The sequence below is a fragment of the Peromyscus maniculatus genome, chromosome 1 (genome assembly GCF_049852395.1).
Source record: "Peromyscus maniculatus bairdii isolate BWxNUB_F1_BW_parent chromosome 1, HU_Pman_BW_mat_3.1, whole genome shotgun sequence".
In the NCBI taxonomy this organism is placed as follows: domain Eukaryota; kingdom Metazoa; phylum Chordata; class Mammalia; order Rodentia; family Cricetidae; genus Peromyscus; species Peromyscus maniculatus.
In genome coordinates, this window is record NC_134852.1 from 34516351 (window position 1) to 34539243 (window position 22893).

The window sequence follows — 22893 nt, forward strand, 5'->3', positions numbered from 1 at the left end:
TGTACAGTGAAGTCCACAGTGGTCAGACTATGACCATGGATCCCAGTGTCCTGCTCATCCTCACTCTTCTCACCAGCTTTTTGCTACTCCTGGTCAAGGGCCACAAAAAGGCTCAGAGTCAACTCCCACCAGGACCACGTCCCCTACCCCTCTTGGGGAACCTCCTACAGATGGATAGAAGAGGCCTCCTCAACTCCTTCATGCAGGTGAGACATGCCCATCGCTTATACCCTATAGACTTAGTCCCATCTTTGCTCCTGGAGATCATTCAGCAGGATGATCAAGGAACTCTTTCCAGGCAAAAGGTTCAGGTGGGAAGGTCGCTGAGTGAAAAGTGAGGTGATGATTGGTGATGGATGGTACCCAGATCAACAGTTGAGTCCTCGCTATCTTAAAATCATGTGGGTTACAGTGCTTGGAGTGTGAAAGGTGTTGGGGTGTTGAAGTATGTGCAAAAGTTTTCAATTTTCCTTTTTGGTGCTTCTTTGTTCCAGAAGAGAAAGAAAAATGTCAGAGGCATCAATAGATAAAGTTTGCTTCTGCCAGCACAAGGAATTAGCCTGCCTTGTTCAGGAGCAAAGGGGAGGAGAGGCAGGTCAGGAGGTGGGGTAGGTAGGGAGTATTTATTAGTTATAAACACCACAGACCATCCAAGCAGCTGAGCCTGGCACCATCTTTACCAGTCTTCACAAGTGAGATTTCATGTTTAATTACCACTTGTTTATTAATAATCAATTAGCATCCTTGGCCCCACTTCCCATTTAGAGAGCTGATTTAGTGGCAACAACCCCAACTTCCGGCTCCCCTTGGTTGTTATCAGATCATCCATCTGCATCATTTGTGTATTCATTTATTTTTATTTAGCTTTTGTGACTCATGATCCTCCAAGTTTCATATAATATCTTTGATCTTATCTGTGTATTGATAGTTCATTGTTGCTTAAGATTAGATGTTGTGACACAGCCTAAAAACATAAGTAGGTCAGGCTGGCTTCCAATTGGATGTGTAGCCAAGGATGACCAGTGATTCTCTGGCCTCTACCTCCACAATGCCAGGATTATAAATAGTGGTTGCCCTTCATCCCTACTCTACAGTACTGCTGTACTGATCAGGAAGTCTAACCAATCAGTGCAGACCCTGGCCATGTGGGGAATTAACCCTTTAATCTTAGGTTCCCAGAAGAGGAAGGGTTGCCAGAAGTTGAGGTGCCTATTGACCAGTTTGTGCCTAAGTGTTTTCACAGTGTAACAACAATACCTGTGTGGACTAACCACAGCCATCATGCCCTTATGCTTGGCAGCTTCGAGAAAAATATGGAGATGTGTTCACAGTGCACCTGGGACCAAGGCCTGTGGTCATGCTGTGTGGGACAGAGGCCATAAGGGAGGCTCTGGTGGACCAAGCTGAGGCTTTCTCTGGTCGCGGGACAGTTGCTGTGGTTGAGCCAATTGTACAGGGATGTGGTGAGATATGGGACAGAGTGGGGTGAAGGATGTGGTCCAGGATGGTGGAATCTGAGCTGTGGGTAAGGATTCAGGTTCTCTGAACTTCCAGTGTATCCTACCCATGCTTCTCCTGTCTTAGGATTGATCTTTGCCAATGGGGAACGCTGGAAGACCCTTCGGAGATTCTCTGTGGCCACCATGAAGGACTTTGGGATGGGGAAGCGGAGTGTGGAGGAGCGGATAAAGGAGGAGGCCCAATGTCTGGTGGAGGAGCTGCAGAAATCCCAGGGTGAGTCTTTGAGAATGGGTATAAAGGAAGATGGTGATACAGAGACCTGAGTGCACAGCCAAAGAAGACAAAGAAACACTAAAGGGTAAAGAAACAGACAGACAGACAACATACACATACACAGAAACTCACACAGAGTATGGGGAGGATGAAATATGGACAGAGGTGTAAAGAGAGAGAAATACAAGAATGGGAAAGAAACATGAGGTATATTGTGTCCACAATGACTCAGAAACATGTACTGACCATGATGATCATGTTTCTTCAGAAAATCAGTCTATGAATTAATTTTCTTTGTCAACTGTTTATGACTGGTACACACTTGTCCTCTCAGAACTTAGAAGGTAAGGCAAGATGGACATGAGTTCAAGGCCATTCCCATCTACATTGTGAGGCCCTACCTTTGATATAGCTATCACTGAGTGTAGGTTGCTTCTACCACCATATACAATGGGCACGGTCATGCATGTTTGTAATCCCAGAACTTCAGAGGTGGATGCAAGAAGCTGAATTTTCCAAGGTCGTCATCTACTGCATAAAGAGTTGAAGGACACTTTGGCTTAACCTTTGTTGTTGCCCCCCTCCGTGGCCTCATGAAAGACAAATGCAGACCTTAGGTATGAAAGAAAAGGGAGCAGGAGGAACTGCAGTTGTGTTCTAAGCAGGGAACTGTGTTTTCTTCCTTGTGATTGTGCTGGTGGGCAGCAGTGAGCACAAAGGCTGATGGGAGTTTGACTTTAGTTGAACACAGAGTCATATCTAGAGACATTAAGGTTCTTTTTTATTAAGAGATTTTCTATTCATTTTATATATCAACCACAGATTCCCCTGTCTCCCCCCCCCCAGGCTTCCCTGCCAATGCAAATACCATTCCCACCTCCTCCTAGGCAAGGTCTCCTATGGGGAGTCAGCAGAGCTGGGTACATTCAGTTGAGCCAGGTCCAATCCCTTCCTTCCTGCACCAAAGCTGGGCAAAGTGTCTCACCATAGGCACTAGGCTCCAGAATGCCTGCTCATGCACTAGGGATGGGTCACAATTCCACTGTCTGGGGGCTAAAACTGTCTCATCTATCCAGAGGGCCTAGTCTAGTACCATGGGGCCTCCTCAGCTATTAGTCTACATTTCATGCATTTCCACTAGTTTGGTTAGTCGTCTCTGTACTTTCCCCATCATGGTCTCAATGCCCCTTGCTCAGAGAATCCCTCCTCTGTCTCATCAATTGGACTCCTGGAGCTCCGCCGGGCACCTGGCCATGGATCTCTGCATTTGCTTCCATCGGTTACTGAATGAGGGCTCTATGATGACAATTAGGGTATTCAGCCCTTTGATCACCAGAGTAGGCCAGTTCAAGCACTCTCTTGACTATCGCCAGTAGTCTAATGTTTGGTCATCCTTATGGATTCCTGGGAACTTCGCTAGCACTCTGTTTCTCCCTATTCCCATGATGTTTTCATTTATCATGGTATCTCTTTCCTTGCTCTCCCACTCTTCCTGTTCCAGCTTGAACCTCCCATTCCCCTATGTTTTCATCCCCCATCCATCTTCCTCCATTTCTCCCCTCACCCCCAGTTGACTCATGTAGATGTCATCCATTTCTCTTTTGCTGGGCAATCCATCCATTGTTCCTAGGATCCTCCCTGCTAGCTAGTCTCCCTGGAGTTGTAGGTTGCAGTCTGATTATCCCTTGTTTTACATCTAGTATCCACTTATGAGTGAGTACATACCATATTTGTCCTTCTGAGTTTGAGTTACCTCACTTAGGGTGATATTTTCTTACTCTATCCATTTGCCTGTAAATTTCATGATGTCATTGTTCTCACTGCTGAGTAGTACTCCATTGTGTATATGTACCACATTTTATTTATCCACTCTTCAGTTGGAGGATATCTAGGTGGTTTCTAGGTTCTGGCAATTATGAATAATGCTGTTATGAACAGAACTGAGCATGTGTCCTTATGGTATGATTGAGCATACCATGGGTATATGCCCAAGTGTGGTATAACTGGATCTTGAGGAAGATTGAGTGCAAATTTTCTGAGAAACCGCCACACTGATTTCCAAAGTGACTGTGTAAGTTTGCACTCCCACCAGCAGTGGAGGAGTGTTCCCCTTGCTCCACATCCTCTCCACATAAGCTGTCTTCAGTGTTTTTGATCTTAGCCATTCTGACAGGTATAAGATGGTATTTCAGAGTTGTTTTGATCTGCATTTCCTTGATGACTAATGATGTTGAGCAATTCCTTAAATGTCTTTTGGCCATTTGAAATTCTTCTGTTGAGAATTGTCTGTTTAGCTCTGTAACATTAAGGTTCTTTATATCAAAGGTGTATTAAGTGACATGACTGTTATATGCACCTCCATTTCTTTTTTTATTTATTTTTACTTTTGTATTAAGAAAATTTTTTATTCATTACACATTTCAATCAAAGATCCCCTCTTCCCTCCTCCTTCCTCTCCAGCCTCTCCTTCCCAAGCCACTCCTCATTCCCTCCTACAAGAATGTAAGGCCTCCCATGGGGAGGTACATTTTGTAGAGGCAGGTCCAAGTCCCTCCCTCTGCCTCAAGGGACAGCTGTGTGAGGTGTGCCATCATAAGTAGTGGGCTCCAAAAAGCCTGCTCATGTACCAGGGATGGATTCTGATCCTACTGTTGGGGGCGGGGGGAGGCGGCGGCTTAAGTAGGTCAAGCCACACAATTGTTTCACTATGCAGAGGGATTAGTCTAGTCCCATGCAGGCTATACAACTGTTGAACTAAATTTCATGAGTTCCCACTAGTTTAGTTTGGTTGTCTCTGTAGGTTTTCCCATCATGATCTTGATGCTTTTGCTCATAGAATCACTCTTCTCTTTTTTCGACTAGACTCTGGAGCTCAGCCTGGTGTTTGGCTATGGATCTCTGCATCTGCCTCCATTAGTTACAGGAAAAGTCTCTATGATAACAGGATATTTACTGATCTTCTTACTGGGGTATTCCAGTTCAGGCACCCTCTCCACTATTGCTAGTGGTCTAAGCTGAGGTCATCCTTGGGAACTCCTGGGAACTTCCCTAGAACCTGGTTTTTCCCTATTCCCATGATGTCTCCCTCTATCATGATATCTCTTTCATTGCTCTCCCGCTCCATTCCATTCTCTTATGTCTCATCCCCCACCCCCTACCCTCCATTGCACATCCATTACCCCCAATTTACTCATGGAGATCTCATCTATTGCCCTTTCCCAGGCAAATCCATGCATCCCTCTTTGGGTCCTCTTTGTTAATTAGATTCTCTGGAGCTGTGGGTTGTAGTCTGATTATCCTTTGCTTTATATCTAGTATCCAATTATGGGTAAGTACATACCATGTTTGTCCCTTTGAGTCTGGGTTACCTTACTCAGGATGACATTTTCTAGTTCCATCTATTTGCCTGCAAATTTCATGATGGCATTGTTCTCACTGCTGAGTAGTACTCCATTGTGTATATGTACCACATTTTATTTATCCATTCTTCAGTTGAGGGGCATGTAGGTTGTTTCCAGGTTTGGCTACCATGAACAATGCTGCTATGAACAGAGTTGAGCATGTGTCTTTGTTGTGTGATTGAGCATTCCTTGGGTATATGCCCAAGAGTGGTATAGCATGGTCTTGAGGAAGATTGATTCCAAATTTTCTGAGAAACCACCATACTGATTTCCAAAGTGACTGCATAAGTTTGCACTCCCACCAGCAGTGGAGGAGTGTTCTCCTTGCTCCACATCTTCTTCACATAAACTGTCTTCAGTGTTTTTTATTTTAGTCATTCTGACAGATGTAAGATGGTATCTCAGAGTTCTTTTGATCTGTATTTTCCTGGTGACTAATGATGTTGAGCAATTCCTTATATGTCTTTCAGCCATTTGAAATTCTTCTGTTGAGAATTCTCTGTTTAGCTCAATAGCCCATTTTTTAATTGAATTGTTCACTATTTTGATGTCTAGTTTCTTGAATTCTTTGTATATTTTGGAGATCAGCCCTCTGTCAGATGTGGGGTTGGTGAAGATATTTTCCCATTCTTTAGTGTGTCCTTTTGTTTTATTTACTATGTCCTTTGCTTTACAGAAGCTTCTCAGTTTCAAGAAGTCCCATTTATTAATTGTTGTTCTCAGTGCCTGTGCTACTGGTGTTATATTTAAAAATTGGTCTCCTGTGCCAATGCATTCAAGACTACTTTCTAATTTTTCTTCTACCAGGTTCAGTGTAACTGGATTTATATTGAATCTTTGATCCACTTGCACTTGACTTTTGTGGGTGGTGATAGATATCGATCTATTTGAAATCTTCTACATGTTAATATCCAGTTATGACAGCACCATTTGTTGAAGATGCTTTCTATTTTCCATGGTACAGTTTTGGATTCTTTGTAAAAAATCAGGTGTTCATAGGTGTATGGGTTAAGGCCAGGGTCTTCAATTCTAGTCCACTGGTCAACACATCAGTTTTCATGCCAATACCAGCTGTTTTTATTTCTATAGCTCTATAGTAGAGTTTGAGGTCAAGGATGGTGATGCCTCCAGAGGTGGCTTTATTGTACAGGATAGTTTTAGCTATCCTGGGGTTTTTTTGTTTTTCCATATGAAGTTAAGGATTGTTCTTTCCGGGTCTATGAAGAACTGTGTTGGGATTTTGATGGGAATTGCATTGGATCTGTAGATTGAGTTGATAAGATTGCCATTTTTACCATGTTAATCCTACCTATCCATGAGCATGGGAGATTTTTCCATTTTCTGCTATCTTCTTCAACTTCTTTCTTCAGAGACTTAAAGTTCTTATCATACAGGTCTTTCACTTGCTTAGTTAGAGTTACCTCAAGGTATTTTATATTATTTGTGGCTATTATAAAGGGTGATGTTTCTCTGATTTCATTCTCAGCCTATTTATCACTTGTATATAGGAGGTCTACAGATATTTCTTTAGTTCATCTTGTATCCTGATTACAATTAATCTTGTACCTGAAGGTGTTTATCAGCTGTAGGAGTTCTCTGGTAGAATATTTTTTTGGTCACTTATGTATACTATTATATCACCTGCAAACAGTGCAAGTTTGACTTCTTCCTTTCCAATTTGTATCCCCTTGTTCTCTTTTTGTTGTCTTATTGCTCTAGCTAGAACTTTAAGTACTATATTGAATAAATATGGGGAGAATAGGTTCCTGATTTTAGTGAAATTGCTTTGAGTTTCTCTTTATTTAATTTGATGTTGGCTGTTGACTTGCTGTAAATCGCCTTTATTATGTTTAGGTATGTTCCTTGTATTACTGATCTCTCTAGAATCTTTATCATGATGGGGTGTTGGATTTTGTCAAAGGTTTTTCTAGCATGTAATGAGATGATCATGTGGGTTTTTTTCAGTTTGTTTATATGGTGTATTACATTGACAGATTTTCATATGTTGAACCATCCTTGCATCCCTGTGATAAAGCCTATTTGGTCATGGTGGATAATTTTTTGATGTGTTCTTCGATTTGGTTTGCCAGTATTTTATTGAGTATTTTTGCATCAGTGTTCATGAGGGAGATTGGTCTGTAATCCTCTTTCTTTGTTGCCTATTTATGTGGCTTGTGTATCAGAGTAACTGTAGCCTCATAAAAGGAGTTTGGTAAAGCTTCTGCTGTTTCTATTGTGAGCAACATTTGCAGAATATTGGTATTAGCTCTTCTTTGAAAATCTGGTAGAATTCTGTACTGAAACCATCTGGTCCTGGGCTTTTTTTTTTTTTTTTTTTTTTTTTGGTTGGGAGACTTTTAATGGCTGTTTCTATTTCCTTAGGGGGTTATTGCTCTATTTAAATTGTTTATCTGGTCCTGATTTAACTTTGGTATGTGGTACCTATCCAGAAAATCATCCATTTCTTTAAGATTTTCCAATTTTGTCAAGGTTTTTGAAGTGTTACCTGATGATCCTCTGGATTTCCTCGTTGTCTGCTGTAGTGTCTCCCTTTTCATTTCTGATTTTGTTAATTTTTAGTTACATTGGATTAGAGCTTGTATATCTTGACTTTCTCAAAGAACCAACTCTTTGTTTCATTGATTCTTGGTATTGTTCTCTTTGTTTCTGTTTTATTGATTTCAGCTCTCAATTTTATTATTGTCTGGTGTCTATTCCTCCTGGGTGAGTTTGTTTCTTTTTGTTCTAGAGCTTTTAGGTGTGCTGTGAAGTCACTAGTGTGAGATTTCTCCAACATCTTTATGTGTGCATTTAGAGCTATGAATTCTCCTCTTAGCACTGCTCTCATAGTGTCCCATAAGTTTGGGTATGTAATACATTCATTTTCACTGAATTCTAGGACGTCTTTAATTTCTTTCTTTATTTCTTCCTTGACCCATTGGTGATTCATTTGGGCATTATTCAGTTTCCATGGGATTGTAGGCTTTCTGGAATTTTTGTTCTTTTGAAATCTAACTCTAAGCCATGGTGGTCCAATAAAATACAGGAGGTTATTCCAATTTTTTTTTTGGATCTGTTGAGATTAGCTATGTGACCAAGCATGTGGTCAGTTTTAGAGAAGGTTATATGGAGTGCTGAGATGTATTCTTTTTTGTTACTGTGGAATGTTCTGTAGATAACTATTAAGTCCTCTTGAGTCATAACATCTCTTATGTTCCTTATTTCTCTGTTTAGTTTCAGTCTGGCAGATCTGTCCATTGGTGAGAGTGTTGTGTTGAAGTCTCCCACTATTAATGTGTCTGGTTTTATGTGTGATAAGCTTTAGTAATGTTTATTTTACATATTGGGTGCCCTTGTATTTGGGGCATAAATGTTCAGAATTGAGACTTCATCTTGGTGGATTTTTCCTATGATGAATATGTAATGTCCTTCCTGATCTCTTTTGATTGATTTTAACTTGAAATCTATTTCATTAGATATTAGGATAGCTACACAAACTTGCTTCTTAAGTCCATTTGATTAGAAAGTCTTTTCCCAGCCTTTTACTCTGAGGTAGTGTCTGTCTTTGAAGTTGAGGAATATTTTTTGTATGCAGCAGAAGGATGGATCCTGCTTTCATTATCCATGCTGTTAGCCTGTGTCTTTTTATAGGTGAATTGAGTCCATTGATATTAAAGGATACTAATGGCCAGTGATCATTAATTCCTGTTATATTTTGGTGGTAGTGTGCGTGTATTTCTCTTCTTTGAGATTTACTGCTGCCAGGTTATCTATTGACTATGTTTTTGCGGGTGCATCTGACTTCCTTAGGTTGGATTTTTCCCTTTAGTGCTTTCTGTAGGGCTGGATTTGTGGATGGGTATTGTTTAAATCTGGTTTTGTCTTACATTGTATTGTTCACTCTATCAATGGTGATTGAAAGTTTTGCTGGGTATATTAGTCTAGGTTGGCATCTGTTGTCTCTTAGTGTCTGCATTACATATGTCCAGGACCTTCTTCAGTCTTAGAGGATGGGTGGGTTTGTGGGATGGGGTGGGGTTTATAGGTTACAGGGTTTGGTGGGGGATGGTGGTAGTCCAGTCTGCCTGTAAACGTCCTGCCTGCTGGTCCGCAACTGGGACTTCAATGTGTGGGGATATGGGGGCCCAGGTTGTGCCATTGGGCCTAAAGCCTAGAGTCTGGGGCGATCAGTTAGGAGAACAAAGACTCCAACAACTTGAACTTCATTGCCACCTGCTGTTCCTCTGACACATCCACTGGCAGATATACATGGGATCAGAGACCACAAACAAGCCAGCCTCAGGGTGAGGGGCAATGGTGGCCCTATATTGTTGGATGGACAACACCCTCCAACCACAAGTGTCCATGACTGAACCTGACATACCAAGGCAGCAGACAGCAGGTGCTGATGGCTTCTGGAACACCACAGAGCCCAGAAGTCAAAGGGGTGAGGAGTGTGCAGGACTTGTAAATTCACACAGGTATTATCTGAATCCTTCTCTGAACCAATGCTGCCAGTAGGAGTTAGCCATCAGCTCAGAGTCACAATGTTGTCCTGGGAGGAGGTACAGGGTGGAGACTGACTACACATAATCTTTTCTCCATCCTTGCATCCTATCCCAGCCATGATTAACTGAATTGCCTCTGTGAAGGTAGCTTCCCTTTCTGTGTACACAAATAACATCCCATATTCTGTACAGTATTGAGGGAAGTTAAATAAAAGGATGCATACACCTCTGAATAAAGAGCCTAGATTCATATGCAAATATGGTAGCTGCTGTTGCCATTCTTTGAGTAGTAAGTGGTGGGGGCAGCCTCACAGAGGTGGGGCTGAAGCCAAATGTACCTTTGTTCTGTATCTCCTGCCTTCTGTCCCTCATGCTCTTCCTCCTCCAGGAGCCCCCATGGACCCCACCTTCCTCTTCCAGTGCATCACAGCCAACATCATCTGCTTCATTGTTTTTGGAGAGCGCTTTGACTACAAAGACCGCCAGTTCCTGCGCCTGCTGGACCTGTTTTTTCAGACCTTCTCTCTCATCAGTACATTCTCCAGCCAGGTCAGTGGATAGAACCAGAGGGGTATCTAGGGCAGAGTATAGAAGAGGCTGGTCTGTGGGCAAAGAAGGAGTGTCTTAAGGCTGTAAGAAAGGCAGAGACAAATGGATAGGCAAGGCGGTTGAGAGCAGGAGGGAGAGAGGTTAAGCAGGGTGGAGACCTAAATGCAGAAGTACAGAGCCATTGATATATGCAGAAAATGGTGATGTGGGTGATGCAGTTGTAGCTCAGAGGGTAGAAGACTTGGTTTTCATGCCTAAGGCCCAGACTGTGTATCCTGGGTATGGTTGTTGACCACCCATGCCATTCCTGCACACGAAGGTATGGAAATGATAAATTCACGATGATTTTTAGCTACTTACTGAGTTTAAGGCTAGTCTGGCATGCATGAGGCCCTGTGTCCATAAAGCAAAACTCCCAAATTAATAGAAACAATGCTAATTCAGCACAAGGTATTGGGACAGAGAGCAGAGGAGAGGAAAAAGGAGAGACAGAGAATGCAGGGAGAAGCATAGAGACAGATTTACAGATAAAGTTCAAAAGCATGCCTGTGTATAGTGTACACATATGAGGTGTGTGTGTGTGTGTGTGTGTGTGTGTGTGTGTGTGTGTGTGTGTTTTGTTTCTCTTCATAAAATATATGGTCATCCTGGGAGCATGTGATGGTTTGAATGAGATTGGCCCACATAGGCTAGTGTCTTTGCATGCTTGAGTCCTAGTTGAAGAGATGTTTGGAAGGATTAGGATCTGGGCCTTGTTGCAGGAGATGTGTTGATAGGGGTGAACTTTGAGGTTCCCAAATGCCCTTGCAAGGTGTTCCCTCTAGTTCTGCCTGTCTGCCTGTATATCATGATGTCAGCTCTCAGGCACATGCCTGTCTGCATGTTGCCAAGGTTCCTGCCATGATGCCAATAGACTAACCTTCTAAAATGGTAGGAAAGCCCTCAAAAATACTTTTTTTTTGTATAATTGCCTTGGTTGTGGTGTCTCTTCATAGCAATAGAACAGTGACTAAGTTAGAGCACTTGTGACCAGATAGCTTAAGGTGACCTCCTGGGTCCTTCTTTCTTGCAGGTGTTTGAACTCTTCTCTGGCTTCCTGAAGTACTTTCCTGGTGCCCACAAGCAAATCTTCAAAAACATGCAGGAAGTCCTCAACTATATTGGCCAGAGTGTGGAGAGGCACAGGGCAACCTTGGACCCCAGCAATCCAAGAGACTTCATTGATGCCTACCTTCTACGCATGGAGAAGGTAAGTCCTGCATGAATGAGAGAAGTGATGGGTGAGAGTGAAGCCTTGGGATGTGTGCAGAGGAAAAGGGGGGCAGAGGATGGGGAGGAGAGATAGGAAATGGAGTGGAGGAGATGCAGAAGAATCTAGAAATTAAGACTAGAGAAAGGGAGGAGAAAATGAAATATGGAGGAAGAAGGCTGTGGAAGAAACACAGGGCAAGGGACAAAAAGCAGGAAAGACCTCAGAGGAAGAGAGAGCCTGGGAGACAAAATGTGATAAATACGAGAGAGCAAAGTCGAGAGATAAGAAGATAGAAGAGAGAGCCAATGACAATGTCGAGGGTTGAGACTGGCAATGTGGCCTGTACAGTGTGAGACAGAAGGACAGTCCCCAGGATGTGTGAGCATCTCCCTGTGAGAACCCATTCACCCCTGACCCTCCCTTCTCTCTCCCATCTGGAACCAGGAGAAGTCGAACCAACACACGGAGTTCCATCACCAGAATCTCATGATCTCCGTGCTGTCTCTCTTCTTTGCTGGCACAGAGACCAGCAGCACCACGCTCCGCTATGGCTTCCTGCTCATGCTCAAATACCCCCATGTTGCAGGTGCGCCACAGGCTGCCCGTTGAGGGATCTTCTAGCTCCTTTTGGATGTGGAGGCTTGTGTGGATGAGTGAGACATGGGCCTCTAACATCTGGAGTTCTGAAGGCTTTGGTCTACCTCTAAAATAGTGCAGTGCTTTGGGTGGTGTGGCCCATTTTCTGTTATCACTTAAAGGTTGATTTATCAATCTGTCCATTCATCCATCCATCCTTCCATCCTTCCTCCCTTCTTTCCCTATGACTTTACATCCATCCATTCACTCATCTTACTGTCCATTCACCTCTGCACCCATTTACCCATTCTATTTATTTACCCATTCATCTAGTATCCACCCATCCATTTATCTATTTTTCTGTCCATCCAGATACATACCTATTCACATACTTATGTAGTCATCTGCCAATCTTTTCTATATCCATAGATTATTAATCTTAGATTCTGCTTCACCCAATGACAAATATTTCATTCATTTATTTTGATTATCAACTCATGAATTTTATGAGTGAGCTGTCTGTCATTGATTCATTGGTCCATTCATATACAAATCTTTTCATTCCTTAATCATTCCAACTGGCCTTTGAATTCACCCTACATATGTCCATCCATTCCTCCATGTATTTGCTTAATAACTCACTCATTTGTCTATGAATTTTTATTCTTCAACACACCTTCTTGTTTATTCTCATATTTACCTATTCATTCATTCATTCATTCATTCACATGTTCCTTTGTTAAATCTAACATTTGCTTGATTATTGGGTAGTTGTGTTTGTTGATTTATTTATGTAGGAATCATTTATTGATTCATTAATTGTTTAATATTATGAGTGAAAAGTAGTACTTATACATAAATTCACTTGATTATTGGCTACTTATGTTCATTGATTTATTTGTGTATGATCACTTATTGAATCACTAATTTATTAATACAGAGTCAAAAGTGGAATACTTATATCCAGTGTTTAGCATGCTCATTTAATTCACTCAGCAATCTTTTGTTTTTATAACTGACTCATCCATTGCTTGGTTGACATACACACTCACATTCTAAAAATTTACAAATGATTTGCTGTTTCTGTGAGTGTGCCTGCTGCAGCTCATGTGTGGAGGTGGAAGGACAATTCTGTGTAGCTGGGCCTCTCCTACACCTTCACATGGGTTCTGTGAGTCAAAATCAGGCTGTCAGGATGCAAGTCAAGGACATTTACTGGTTGAGCCATTTTATCGGCCAATGTGTTCACTCATGTATTCATATTTTCTATTGAGTTTTACACATATTAACTTTCTTCCTTCTATTTCTAAAGATATAGCCTTGGATTCTTAGCCTGAATTTTAAAATTTATTTTATTAATGGAAATTGTTGTTTTGCATATATATATATATATATATATATCTGTGTGAAGGTGTTGTTTTGCATATATATATATCTGTGTGAAGGTGTTGGACCTGGAGTCTTAGACAGTGTGAGTCACCATGTGGGTGCTGGAAATTGAACCTGGGTCCTCAGATATAGTGACCAGTGCTCTTAAACAATGAGCCCCCTGGATTTTTAAACATAAATTCTATGCTAGGATGTCTGTCTGTCTATCTGTCTCTCCTTGTGTGTGTGTGTGTGTGTGTGTGTGTGTGTGTGTGTGTGTGTGTGTGTGTGTGTGTGTTATGCAGGAACACAATTTATAACATTATATATATTTCAAAAGGAGGAAATTCTTACCATCTCCCCATCCAGCCCTCACTCCACATTGATAGATGAAACAGTCCTTTGCTGTAGGTTTTCCCATTTTCTATTTACAAGCAAGGTTGGAGATTTTGAGAGAGACTCTAATACAGCTCTAAGTGTGGCTAGAGAGAGGGGTGCCTGAGAGAAGCACAGGTGTGCATGTCCAAGAGTGTACTGTGTCTTTCTCATAGAGACTTTTGGCTCTGCGCTGTTTCTAGGCTATTAGCTGGCAGAAAACAGGGTCACTGTACATTGCCTGCGTTATAGGGAGGTGGGCATCATCTGTTGTCTCCCTCTTCTGTGCAGAGAAAGTCCAAAAGGAGATCGATCAGGTGATTGGATCACACCGCCTACCAACCCTGGAGGACCGCACGAAAATGCCTTACACTGAGGCTGTCATACATGAGATTCAGAGATTTTCAGATCTAATCCCAATCGGTGTGCCACACAGGGTCACCAAAGACACTTTGTTCCGAGGGTACCTGCTTCCCAAGGTGAGACCAGCTGCCATTTCACATCTCTACTCCATGTCCATCCTCCACTCTCCTCCTCACCAGCCTCAGCCTGTTTGTGGTTTCCTACATTCTGTTTCTCAGGGACTGACTGCAGATGGGAGTCAGGGTATGCTAATATTTTTGTGTCTCATAATGTCTCCTAGAACACTGAAGTGTACCCCATCCTGAGCTCAGCTCTCCATGACCGACAGTACTTTGAACAACCAGACACCTTCAATCCTGACCACTTCTTGGATGCCAATGGGGCACTGAAGAAAAATGAAGCTTTCATGCCCTTCTCTATAGGTGAGACCCACTTGTGCTTCCTTTCCCAGACACATCGAAGATTGTATAGTGCAAACCCACAGAAGGAAAAGACCCCAAGAATAGGTACTAGAATCAGAGACCCACTCATTCACACACCCAGGAATCCCATGCAACACTAAACTGAAAGCTATAATACATGCACAGAGGACCTGGTGCAGAACTGTGCAGGCTCTGTGCATGCTGGCTCAGTCTGTGAATTCATATGAGCTTTGCTCAGTTGATTCAGTAGGCCTTGTTCTTCTGGTGTCCTCCATCCCCTCTGAGGATGAGACTGGGATGTGGGTGGAGCTGGAGGAGCAGAAGGAGAGGTAGGGATCCTTTGTCAGTCTTACCTGCTTCCTTGGCAGGAATGGTCTTTGGGTTAGTAAGGAGTGTCTTCTGAGGAAGATCTGGGGGATCCACAGGAATTGGAAGAAGGGGTACCAGGAAGGATGCAAAGTTGGGATGAAGGCTGGGCATTGGGTTTTGGGGAACTGAAGAAGAGGTGAAGATCTGCAGTCAGCCTACCTCCTACCTGGCAGGAGTTGCCTGTGGGTTAGCAGAGAGTGCAAATTCATTTTCTTAAGAAAGAACAGCAAGAACAAATGACATCATCTATGAATGCCATGAGCTTGGTAGGGTCTTGGGGCTAGGGTGACATTTATCTGTGAGCATTGGGGAGATGGGGCATGTGCTGGCACAGTTGTCTATTTGCATTAAATACTCTTTGTCTTGTTAAATTGTAAGAGAAAGGAAAATTACTAGCATGTATTTGAGCAAAGAAACCATTCATGATGGACAATATCCTGAACCAGAGAAAGCTGAGTTATAGCACCCATCAGAGTCAGCCCACGGTGTCTACAGACAATGGGGAGCTGGGCATGGACACACAGCTTGATTGGTGCCAGCTCTGCTTTTGCCTTACTTGGCCATGCTGGAGTAGTTGGCAGCCTGGGGTTGGTCAACTGCTATGAGAGACAGACTTGTTCTTCATTGGAAGATACAATCTCAAGTTGTCGAGTAGTTGGCTGCCTATTGTGTTTGGTTAGTTTGTTATATACAGAAGGTGCCTCCAGCCAAATTTAATTCAATTTAATAGACTCTATGGGATATAAACATGGAAAATTTGTGTTTGGGTTTTTATCTTTTGGAAAGGGGCATTCTAGAAACAATTCCTTAGCCTTTTGTTGTACCCCCCCTCCACGTCATGCTAGAGATAGGACCTAGTGCTGAGTGTGTGGTAAGCAAGTTCTCTATGAAATAGCCCATACCTCCAACCTCTCCTTGGTGCATTCTAGAAGATGCTTTCCCATGGAGCCTCTCTGTTCTCATCCCCTCACTGAAAAATTTTAGGCAAGTGCTCTCCCGCTGAGCCATTTGTCAACTAAGAAGTGTCAAGTCTTGAGTGTTCAAGTGACTTCAATGACCCTGGTCTCAGCCCGGCTCCCAAATTGTCCATATAACAGTCCCAAGTCTAGAAAGGCAGGGATGTGGAGAAAAGGGACAGAGACAAATAAACAATACAGTGGTAAGGATGTTGTAACAGATCACAATAAACAGAGGCACACAGAGGATACAAGGAAGCTACAATAGGAGAAGATATGTGGAAGGATTCAGAGTGTGGACATGAGACAGTGAAGAAGCGTGAGGAACCAGAGGTGAAGGGGTAAGACCCGAAGAGAGGAAGAGGAGAGAGAAGGAAGGGAAGGAGAAACAACTTAATAGACAAAGGAACACGAGGGAAGACACAGAAGGAACACATGACAAGGTGTCCTTAGACAGAAAGGGGAGGGGCTAAGATGGTATCTAGGGAATTTAGAAAGACACAAGTAGGTGGAATAGATAGAAGACAAATAGAGGTGATAGGAACAGGTTCAGATAGTTCACAAATGGAAGAAAGGAGAGAGAGAAAGACAGAGACAGAGAGACAGAGACAATGACAGAGAGAGAGACAGAGACAGAGAAAGCCAAAAAGTGTTAGAGCCAAAGAGACATGAACAGTGTCCAAATGTCCAGCTCCAGGCACGGACATTGAGTTGAGAGTGAGATCAGCTGTCAAAAGCTGTTCTGAAAAAAATATGGATCAAAAAAGGAGTTCTAGGAGAACCATCTCAGAGAGATACTCCATGAATTTCTAAGCTCATGTCTCCTAAATTCTGGAAAGGCAGTGCCCAATGGGATACTGTGCTTTCCTTAAATACTCCCACACCAGCACAATTTCCCAACAACTGGGGGCACAGGGATTGCTAGAAAATTCCTCCTCCACCTTGAAGCCTGAGGTGGTCAGTTGCAGATTAAGAATCTCTGAGGTACAGGGCAGGTGGTGGAGCCTCTGCCTGGTCTTTCAGGCTCCCATTGTTCTGTGGTGCTCCATGCCTGAGGTGACAAACCTTATGTCTCTGAGAATCTAGTGGGTGCTACAGAATCCTTATCATGTGCCCTGGCTCATTCTCAATTGTATGAACACTTGTGTTTTTTTTTAACTTGTTGAATTTCTTTGATTTCAAGCTGAAGAAGCAAAGTGAAGAGAGGGAAAGAGAAAAGGAGGGGTGGGGATGAGAGACAGAGAGGACAGAGAAAGAGGAGAGACAGAGATTTTGCTCTGTAGCCCATCATCTTCCTGCCTCAGTTTCCCAAATGCTGCACTTGCACACATGTGCCTCCATGTCTGGATCATACAGGACCCTTAACACCATCCAGTTGTTAACCCAAGATTCTTTGTAAACAGTACCTTCACCCTCAGGGCAGTCCTATGACATGGGTACCAATCCCTCACATGAGAAAGGAGGGAACACTAAAGATGTTGCATTATACATGTGTACACATACTACTATCCTAAGTGGGTTCTTACAGTTCTGGAAAAAAGGACTCTGATAATCTAACAAAAGCTAGAAATCTGTCAGAAGTGACCACAAGACATCAAAGAACAGTTTTTCCTGCATTATGATTGATTTATTGTATAAATGTTTCCATGCATATACGTTTGTGCTATGTTGGGTGTGTATGTATTTATGTCAAAGGATAGACTTTGGGGGTTGGTTCTCTCCTTCCATCATGTGGGTCCAGGGGTTTAAACTCATGTCCTTAGGATTGATGGCAGGCTACTTTCCATGCTAAGAAGTCTCAAGGGCCTATGAACCAATTCTTTAAGGTTTTGGTAATCTCTTAATGTTTTCGAATTGCAGGTTAAAGGTCAAACTCATTCTTATTCTTTGCAATGTGCAGGGTTGTCTGGGTTATGGGATGGAAGAGTCTGAAAGCTGTATACTGCCCTGGGGCTCACATGGCTCATTCTCTGTGCTCACAGGAAAGCGCATTTGTCTTGGCGAAGGCATTGCCCGCAATGAGTTGTTTCTATTCTTCACCACCATCCTCCAGAACTTCTCTGTGTCCAGTCCCATGGCTCCTGAGGACATTGACCTCAGTCCCAAGGAGAGTGGCTTTGGCAAAGTGCCTCCAACATACCAGATCTGCTTCTTAGCCCGCTTACTGGGCTGAGAGGGCCAGGTCTCTCCTCTCCTGTTGAGAATGGCCTCATCTTTCTGCCTCTGAGAGACCTGCTGGAATCCAGGCCCTCGGTCACTGCTCACTTCGTTCCTCCTTCCTGCAGCTTCTACAAAGCTGGAGGTGTGTTCTTCTGCCCTGTGAATGGCACTAGAGAAATCAATCAAGTGTCTTTCTTGATGTGTGAACAGAGAGACTTCAGGAGGCCACATTTCATACTGAATCAATCCCAAGAGTCACAGTCCCCATGTGTCAGTTCATGGTGATCCATGATCTATGGTGATGGACTCTGTATATTATCTGAATTCTGTGTCTATAGATTTGCCTAATATGCATGCTTCATGTCATCAAAATCACATGGTGTGTGATCTTTTGTGTCTGGTGTCTTTTACTTCACACAATATTTTCAAGGTCCCAATGCTTTGCAGGCCACAGTCACAAACCTTCGTGGACTTCTCTCATAATCTTTCTCAGCCAAAGGCACAATTACCTTCTTTCATGTGTTCTACCAGCAGAAGGTGTGGTCCAGATTTAGGGTGGTCTTTTTGCTTCTAAGAATCTGATAAGAAATCCCTCACAGCCTGCCCAGCAGCTTGGGGTCTAGTTGATGCCAGATGCAGTCAAGTCAACACTCAAGAGCAGTCATTAAAAATCCAAGTTCACTGACCTCCTGGCTACTTTTACAAGTGACATCTTGATTGTCTGGTAACTAAAGTTCTTTTCAGAAGGGCTTCTGGCTGGAAATTTCATCACCTCCATGCCAGGTTGGTGAAGGGACAACCTGTTGCCTGCTCTGGTGTGAGAATCTTGAATAGCAGATGGCTAATGCCAGGCATTTAATATAATGGAAGTGTAACAAATAAGTAAATAAACAACTCAACAATGTCACAACATGATTCACTCCATAAACTTGCCCAATATGCAGCCAGACCTAGTCTTTCTAATCTCTGTCACTCCCTTCAGATGACCAGAGTAAATCCTCGTCCCCAGACTCTCCAGACTGACCCAGTTCTGTGAGTCATCTGCTCTTGCTGTCTTGTCACCTTCTGACAGAAGTGTCTGGGAGCCACCCTTTGAGCAGTGTCCCCTGAAACTCAGCCTCTGCACACCGCACTGCTGGGACAAGCAGGTGCTTGTGGGAAGTGTCATTTATTTAACATCATCACCTAGAAAGGTGTCTCTAGTCAGCCATTGGCCAATCAGCAGGCAGCTCTCAACACACTCCTGAGATTCTAAATTTCCACCTTAGTTACCAAGCTCCCTGTAGCCTACGGAGAGTTACAAGGAGCTTTGTCAATGTAGATTCCTGGAATACTCTCTTCTACCAATCACAGAAACAGGGCAACAAACAGAACAGTCTGTCTTCAAGAGAAATGGGACTGTACTACATGCCAAGGTAGGACCATGGCACTCTGGCTTCTCCTGAATCTTATAGTCTGGATCTGGGGTGGCTCCAGCTCAAGGGCTGTCTCTTTTCTGCCTTTGCTGGAGAACATTTTGCAAACAGACCCATGAGCTACTCAAATCCTTTGAAGGGGTGAGATTTGGAGGATGTCAGGATGAGGAGGGAAGAAGGAAGTGATTCTCACAGGCAGCAAAGAGTTGCAAGTCCATGGTTCAACAGGCATATAAAAAGCAGGTTGGTAATTCTCTTCCAGTTGTGCTGTGGCACTAGAGAAGCTTCTAGGATTGTGATGAGGAGGAAGAGTGGGAAGGTAGCTAACGACTTAGGTTCTGGTAGACATAGTGTGGTCTCTATCCTGGAGAGCAACATCTTCATGTGTGGAGCCTGTTAGTCTCATGAAATCCAAAGCTGAGAAGGTTCTCAGAAAATCTCAGACCATGGCCTTAAAGAAAGAGACATGAGAGATGGTCACATGAAACCACAGAGCTCAAATTTGGGTTCTTCCCTGATGAGACCCAGACAACACTGGAGAGTGTGATCCAAAGAGGAAGGACCCATCACCAGGCTCAGCTTGTGAAGTCTGGGCTCTGCCTTGTATCCAGGAGGGGAATATGGAGATACTGTCACAGCCTACATGGGTCTCAGCCTGTTGTAGTCCAGGGTGGATATGAAGCAATATGGGAGGCCCTAGTGGATCAGGCTGAGGCTTTCCCTGGCCAAGGGCTCATGGCCATTACTGATCCATCTTCCAGGATGTGGTGAATGGGAAATGGTCCTAAGGATACTGAGAGGGAAGATCCCACCCAAACCCATTCTAAGGTATGATTTTAATTGTTATTATTTTATTTTGTCGTCAAAAGACTTGGAGTTTCCTCAGGGGGTTCTGTCTGACCACCACAAAGAACTTTGTACCAGAAAATAGAGCATGGAGGCCAAAATCAAGGTGGAGAATCAGGATCTGTTGGTGGAGCTTTGGAAAATCTGAGCTGAGTCCCAGGTGTGTGTGCAAGAGGTCAACATGATGAAGACACAGAGATGGACAGTGTGGTTTCTAAAGATCCAGAAGAGCGATGTGGAGACTCATTCAGGGGTGGGGGTGGGTTTGACAAGTAAAACATCCAAGGATACATTTCAAAGTAGACATTTCATAGAAAAAATAGAACTAAAATATGTGATACTAGAAATAGTTATCAGAGACAAAGTATCTGGGTGAGAAGGACAGATGGATGTGAGCCTAACAGGTGTGTGGTAGTTTGAATAAGAATAACCCCCATTGGCTCATATATTTGAATACTTGGTCCCCAGTTGGTAGAAATGTTTGGAAAGTATTAGAAGGTGTGGCCTTGTTGGAGGAGGTATGTCACTGGGGATGGGCTTTGAGGTTTCCAAAGCTCATGCCTTTCCCAGTTAGCTCTCTATCTGCCTTCTGACATGGATGAGATGTAAGCTCTTGGGTACTGCTTCAGCACCATGACTGTCCACCTGCTTGCATGTTCTCGGCATGATGGTTATGGGTTCACCTCTGATACTATAAGCTGCCAGGGATGGCATATAAGATGGCTGATGTGCTGCCAGTAGAAACTGGAGAAAAGGGGACCCGAGATTGTGGACCATCAACCCTCCATGTGTTCCCCTCTGAATCTTCTGCTTAACATGCCTCTAGAGGGCCAAGGCAGAAATGCCTACGTGTCCCAAGTTCATGCTTTATGGCGTACACATGTCATGTCCTCCGCCATATAAATACTTTTTGTAATACTAGTCTTCTTCTTCTATCTGATCTTCATGTTCTGTGTTCCTAGATCAATGGTGATTTCTGTGATGCAGGAAAGGAGTGAAGTAAATTTAACAGGAAATTATACAGAGATGATCATCCACTCTGGGGTTAAGGCAGTTATGTAGTTCATGGAAAAAACCCTGCAGCCTCGGGGAGCTTTTTAGGCTTGGATAAACTGTACTGAATGTGTGGTCAACTATAGCACATGATATGATGTGTATCTACACACTGGACTTAAATTGGCCATGATGAATAATTCAGTTTCTGAGGATATCCAAGGACATTGTGTAAAACTTGAGACCCTAAGGGGTATTGACTGAAGACTGTGGATGGAGTACCATATAGATGGGATGACAAACTAAAAGTGTGGGAACCTAGAATAGGAGGGAAATAGTGCCTCCACCAAAAAAGGGAGATGGCAACTTTAATCCAGATATTTTTTATTCCTACTGAAGGAGTGTGGAGATGATGTGACAACTGGTGGAGTGATTGCCATAGCTTTATTGGGTTCCTAGATTAAAAAGAGCTGCCAAGAAAGGTGAGCTTCCTTTCATAGAAGCTCTATAAATTAGATTAGGTCTTCCTTGGAATATGTTGGATATAGAAGGACAGAAGTTGCTGACTTGCAGGGACAGATTTCTTGTCTGAGGTCATTGTGGCCCACCAGTCATGGGGCTTAGTGTTTGCAGAGGGCTGAGGAGGAACTTAGGTGCCTGCAGGGGTCTTGAGGTCAGAGCAGGCTGTGTGAGAAGGAAATGACTGTCTGGTACATTGACCACTGTTCTTATTTTTTACCTTTTTTGTAAAATTGCATGTTGCTAGCCTTTGGGTTAAGTGCTCAAAAGATTGTATAATCATTAATAATAAAAATAGATTATGCTTGCTTTGGTGTTAAGTCTGGGATAGTTCCTGTGTTTAGTAAAAGATGATGAAGAATATATTGGTGATTTTCTAAAAATAACCTTTGGAATCATGAGAACATTTTGTATTGGGTAATTTCCCCTTTTCTTTCTGTTCCCCCTTTACTTATGATAATAAAAAACTGAGGTTACCAGGGCAAAAGCAGAAGATAAAGAAAGAGAAGCTAAGAGAAGTAAGAGAAGTTAGAGAAGCTAAGAGAAGCTAGGGAAGCAAAAGAAACTTAGCAACTGCAAAAGCCTGAAGTGACCTGTCAGCTTGCATGAACATCATCTCCGAGTTGTTATTGCGCCTTCCAGGTATCCCACCCTCAGACCCCCGAAACTGCTGAGGCTGGTCCCCGGCAGTAAGCCCCGTAAATTCTGTTTTTCCTCTCTAAGCTGAGCTGATCATGGAGTCTCAGCAGAACAATAGAAGAGTAATCAAGACAAAGGGCATGAAAGGAGGCCAGACTCTCAGAGAGACAGAGATGAGACCAGAGAGACACAGGTACACAAGGAGTCACACCATGACTAGAGAATAATAGACACAGCAACGTTTCAGAAGTACAGGCAAACCTGGAGATGGCACCAGCCATGTGAGAGTCAGACAGAGGGACAAGGGAGGGGAATGAGAACAAGACAGAGGGTACAGTACAGAAGGGTGGATATGATTGACCAGATTGGAATAGACACACACACATGAAAGAGAGAGATACAGTGATAGAAATAGATGAGAGAGACACACACAGTGAGATTAATACTG

The 22893-nt window shown here is 43.1% G+C and overlaps 2 protein-coding genes across 2 annotated transcripts in view; one reads left to right on the forward strand and one right to left on the reverse strand.

Moving 5' to 3' along the window:
* Positions 1-18046, forward strand: LOC102925715 (cytochrome P450 2B1-like). Its single transcript, XM_042272963.2, has 9 exons — positions 1-206; positions 1301-1463; positions 1585-1734; positions 10032-10192; positions 11265-11441; positions 11889-12030; positions 14055-14242; positions 14407-14548; positions 17856-18046. Exons 1-9 carry the CDS (start codon positions 30-32, stop codon positions 18044-18046), a joined length of 1491 nt encoding a protein of 496 aa, XP_042128897.1. The 5' UTR covers positions 1-29.
* Positions 17484-22893, reverse strand: part of LOC143266907 (uncharacterized) — an 11047-nt gene continuing 5637 nt past the window's right edge. Inside the window, exon 6 of the mRNA XM_076542862.1 lies at positions 17484-19899. Within this exon, the coding sequence (XP_076398977.1) occupies positions 19878-19899 (22 nt within the window). The 3' untranslated portion in view covers positions 17484-19877. The remainder of the gene's footprint in view (positions 19900-22893) is intronic.

Excerpts from the sequence above, each read along its gene's own strand:
- LOC102925715 (XM_042272963.2), top strand. The coding sequence starts at position 30 with ATGACCATGGATCCCAGTGTCCTGCTCATCCTCACTCTTCTCACCAGC. Across the intron at positions 10,193-11,264 it reads TCAGTACATTCTCCAGCCAG|GTGTTTGAACTCTTCTCTGG; the intron begins GTCAGTGGATAG and ends TCTTTCTTGCAG. Across the intron at positions 14,549-17,855 it reads TTTCATGCCCTTCTCTATAG|GAAAGCGCATTTGTCTTGGC; the intron begins GTGAGACCCACT and ends CTGTGCTCACAG.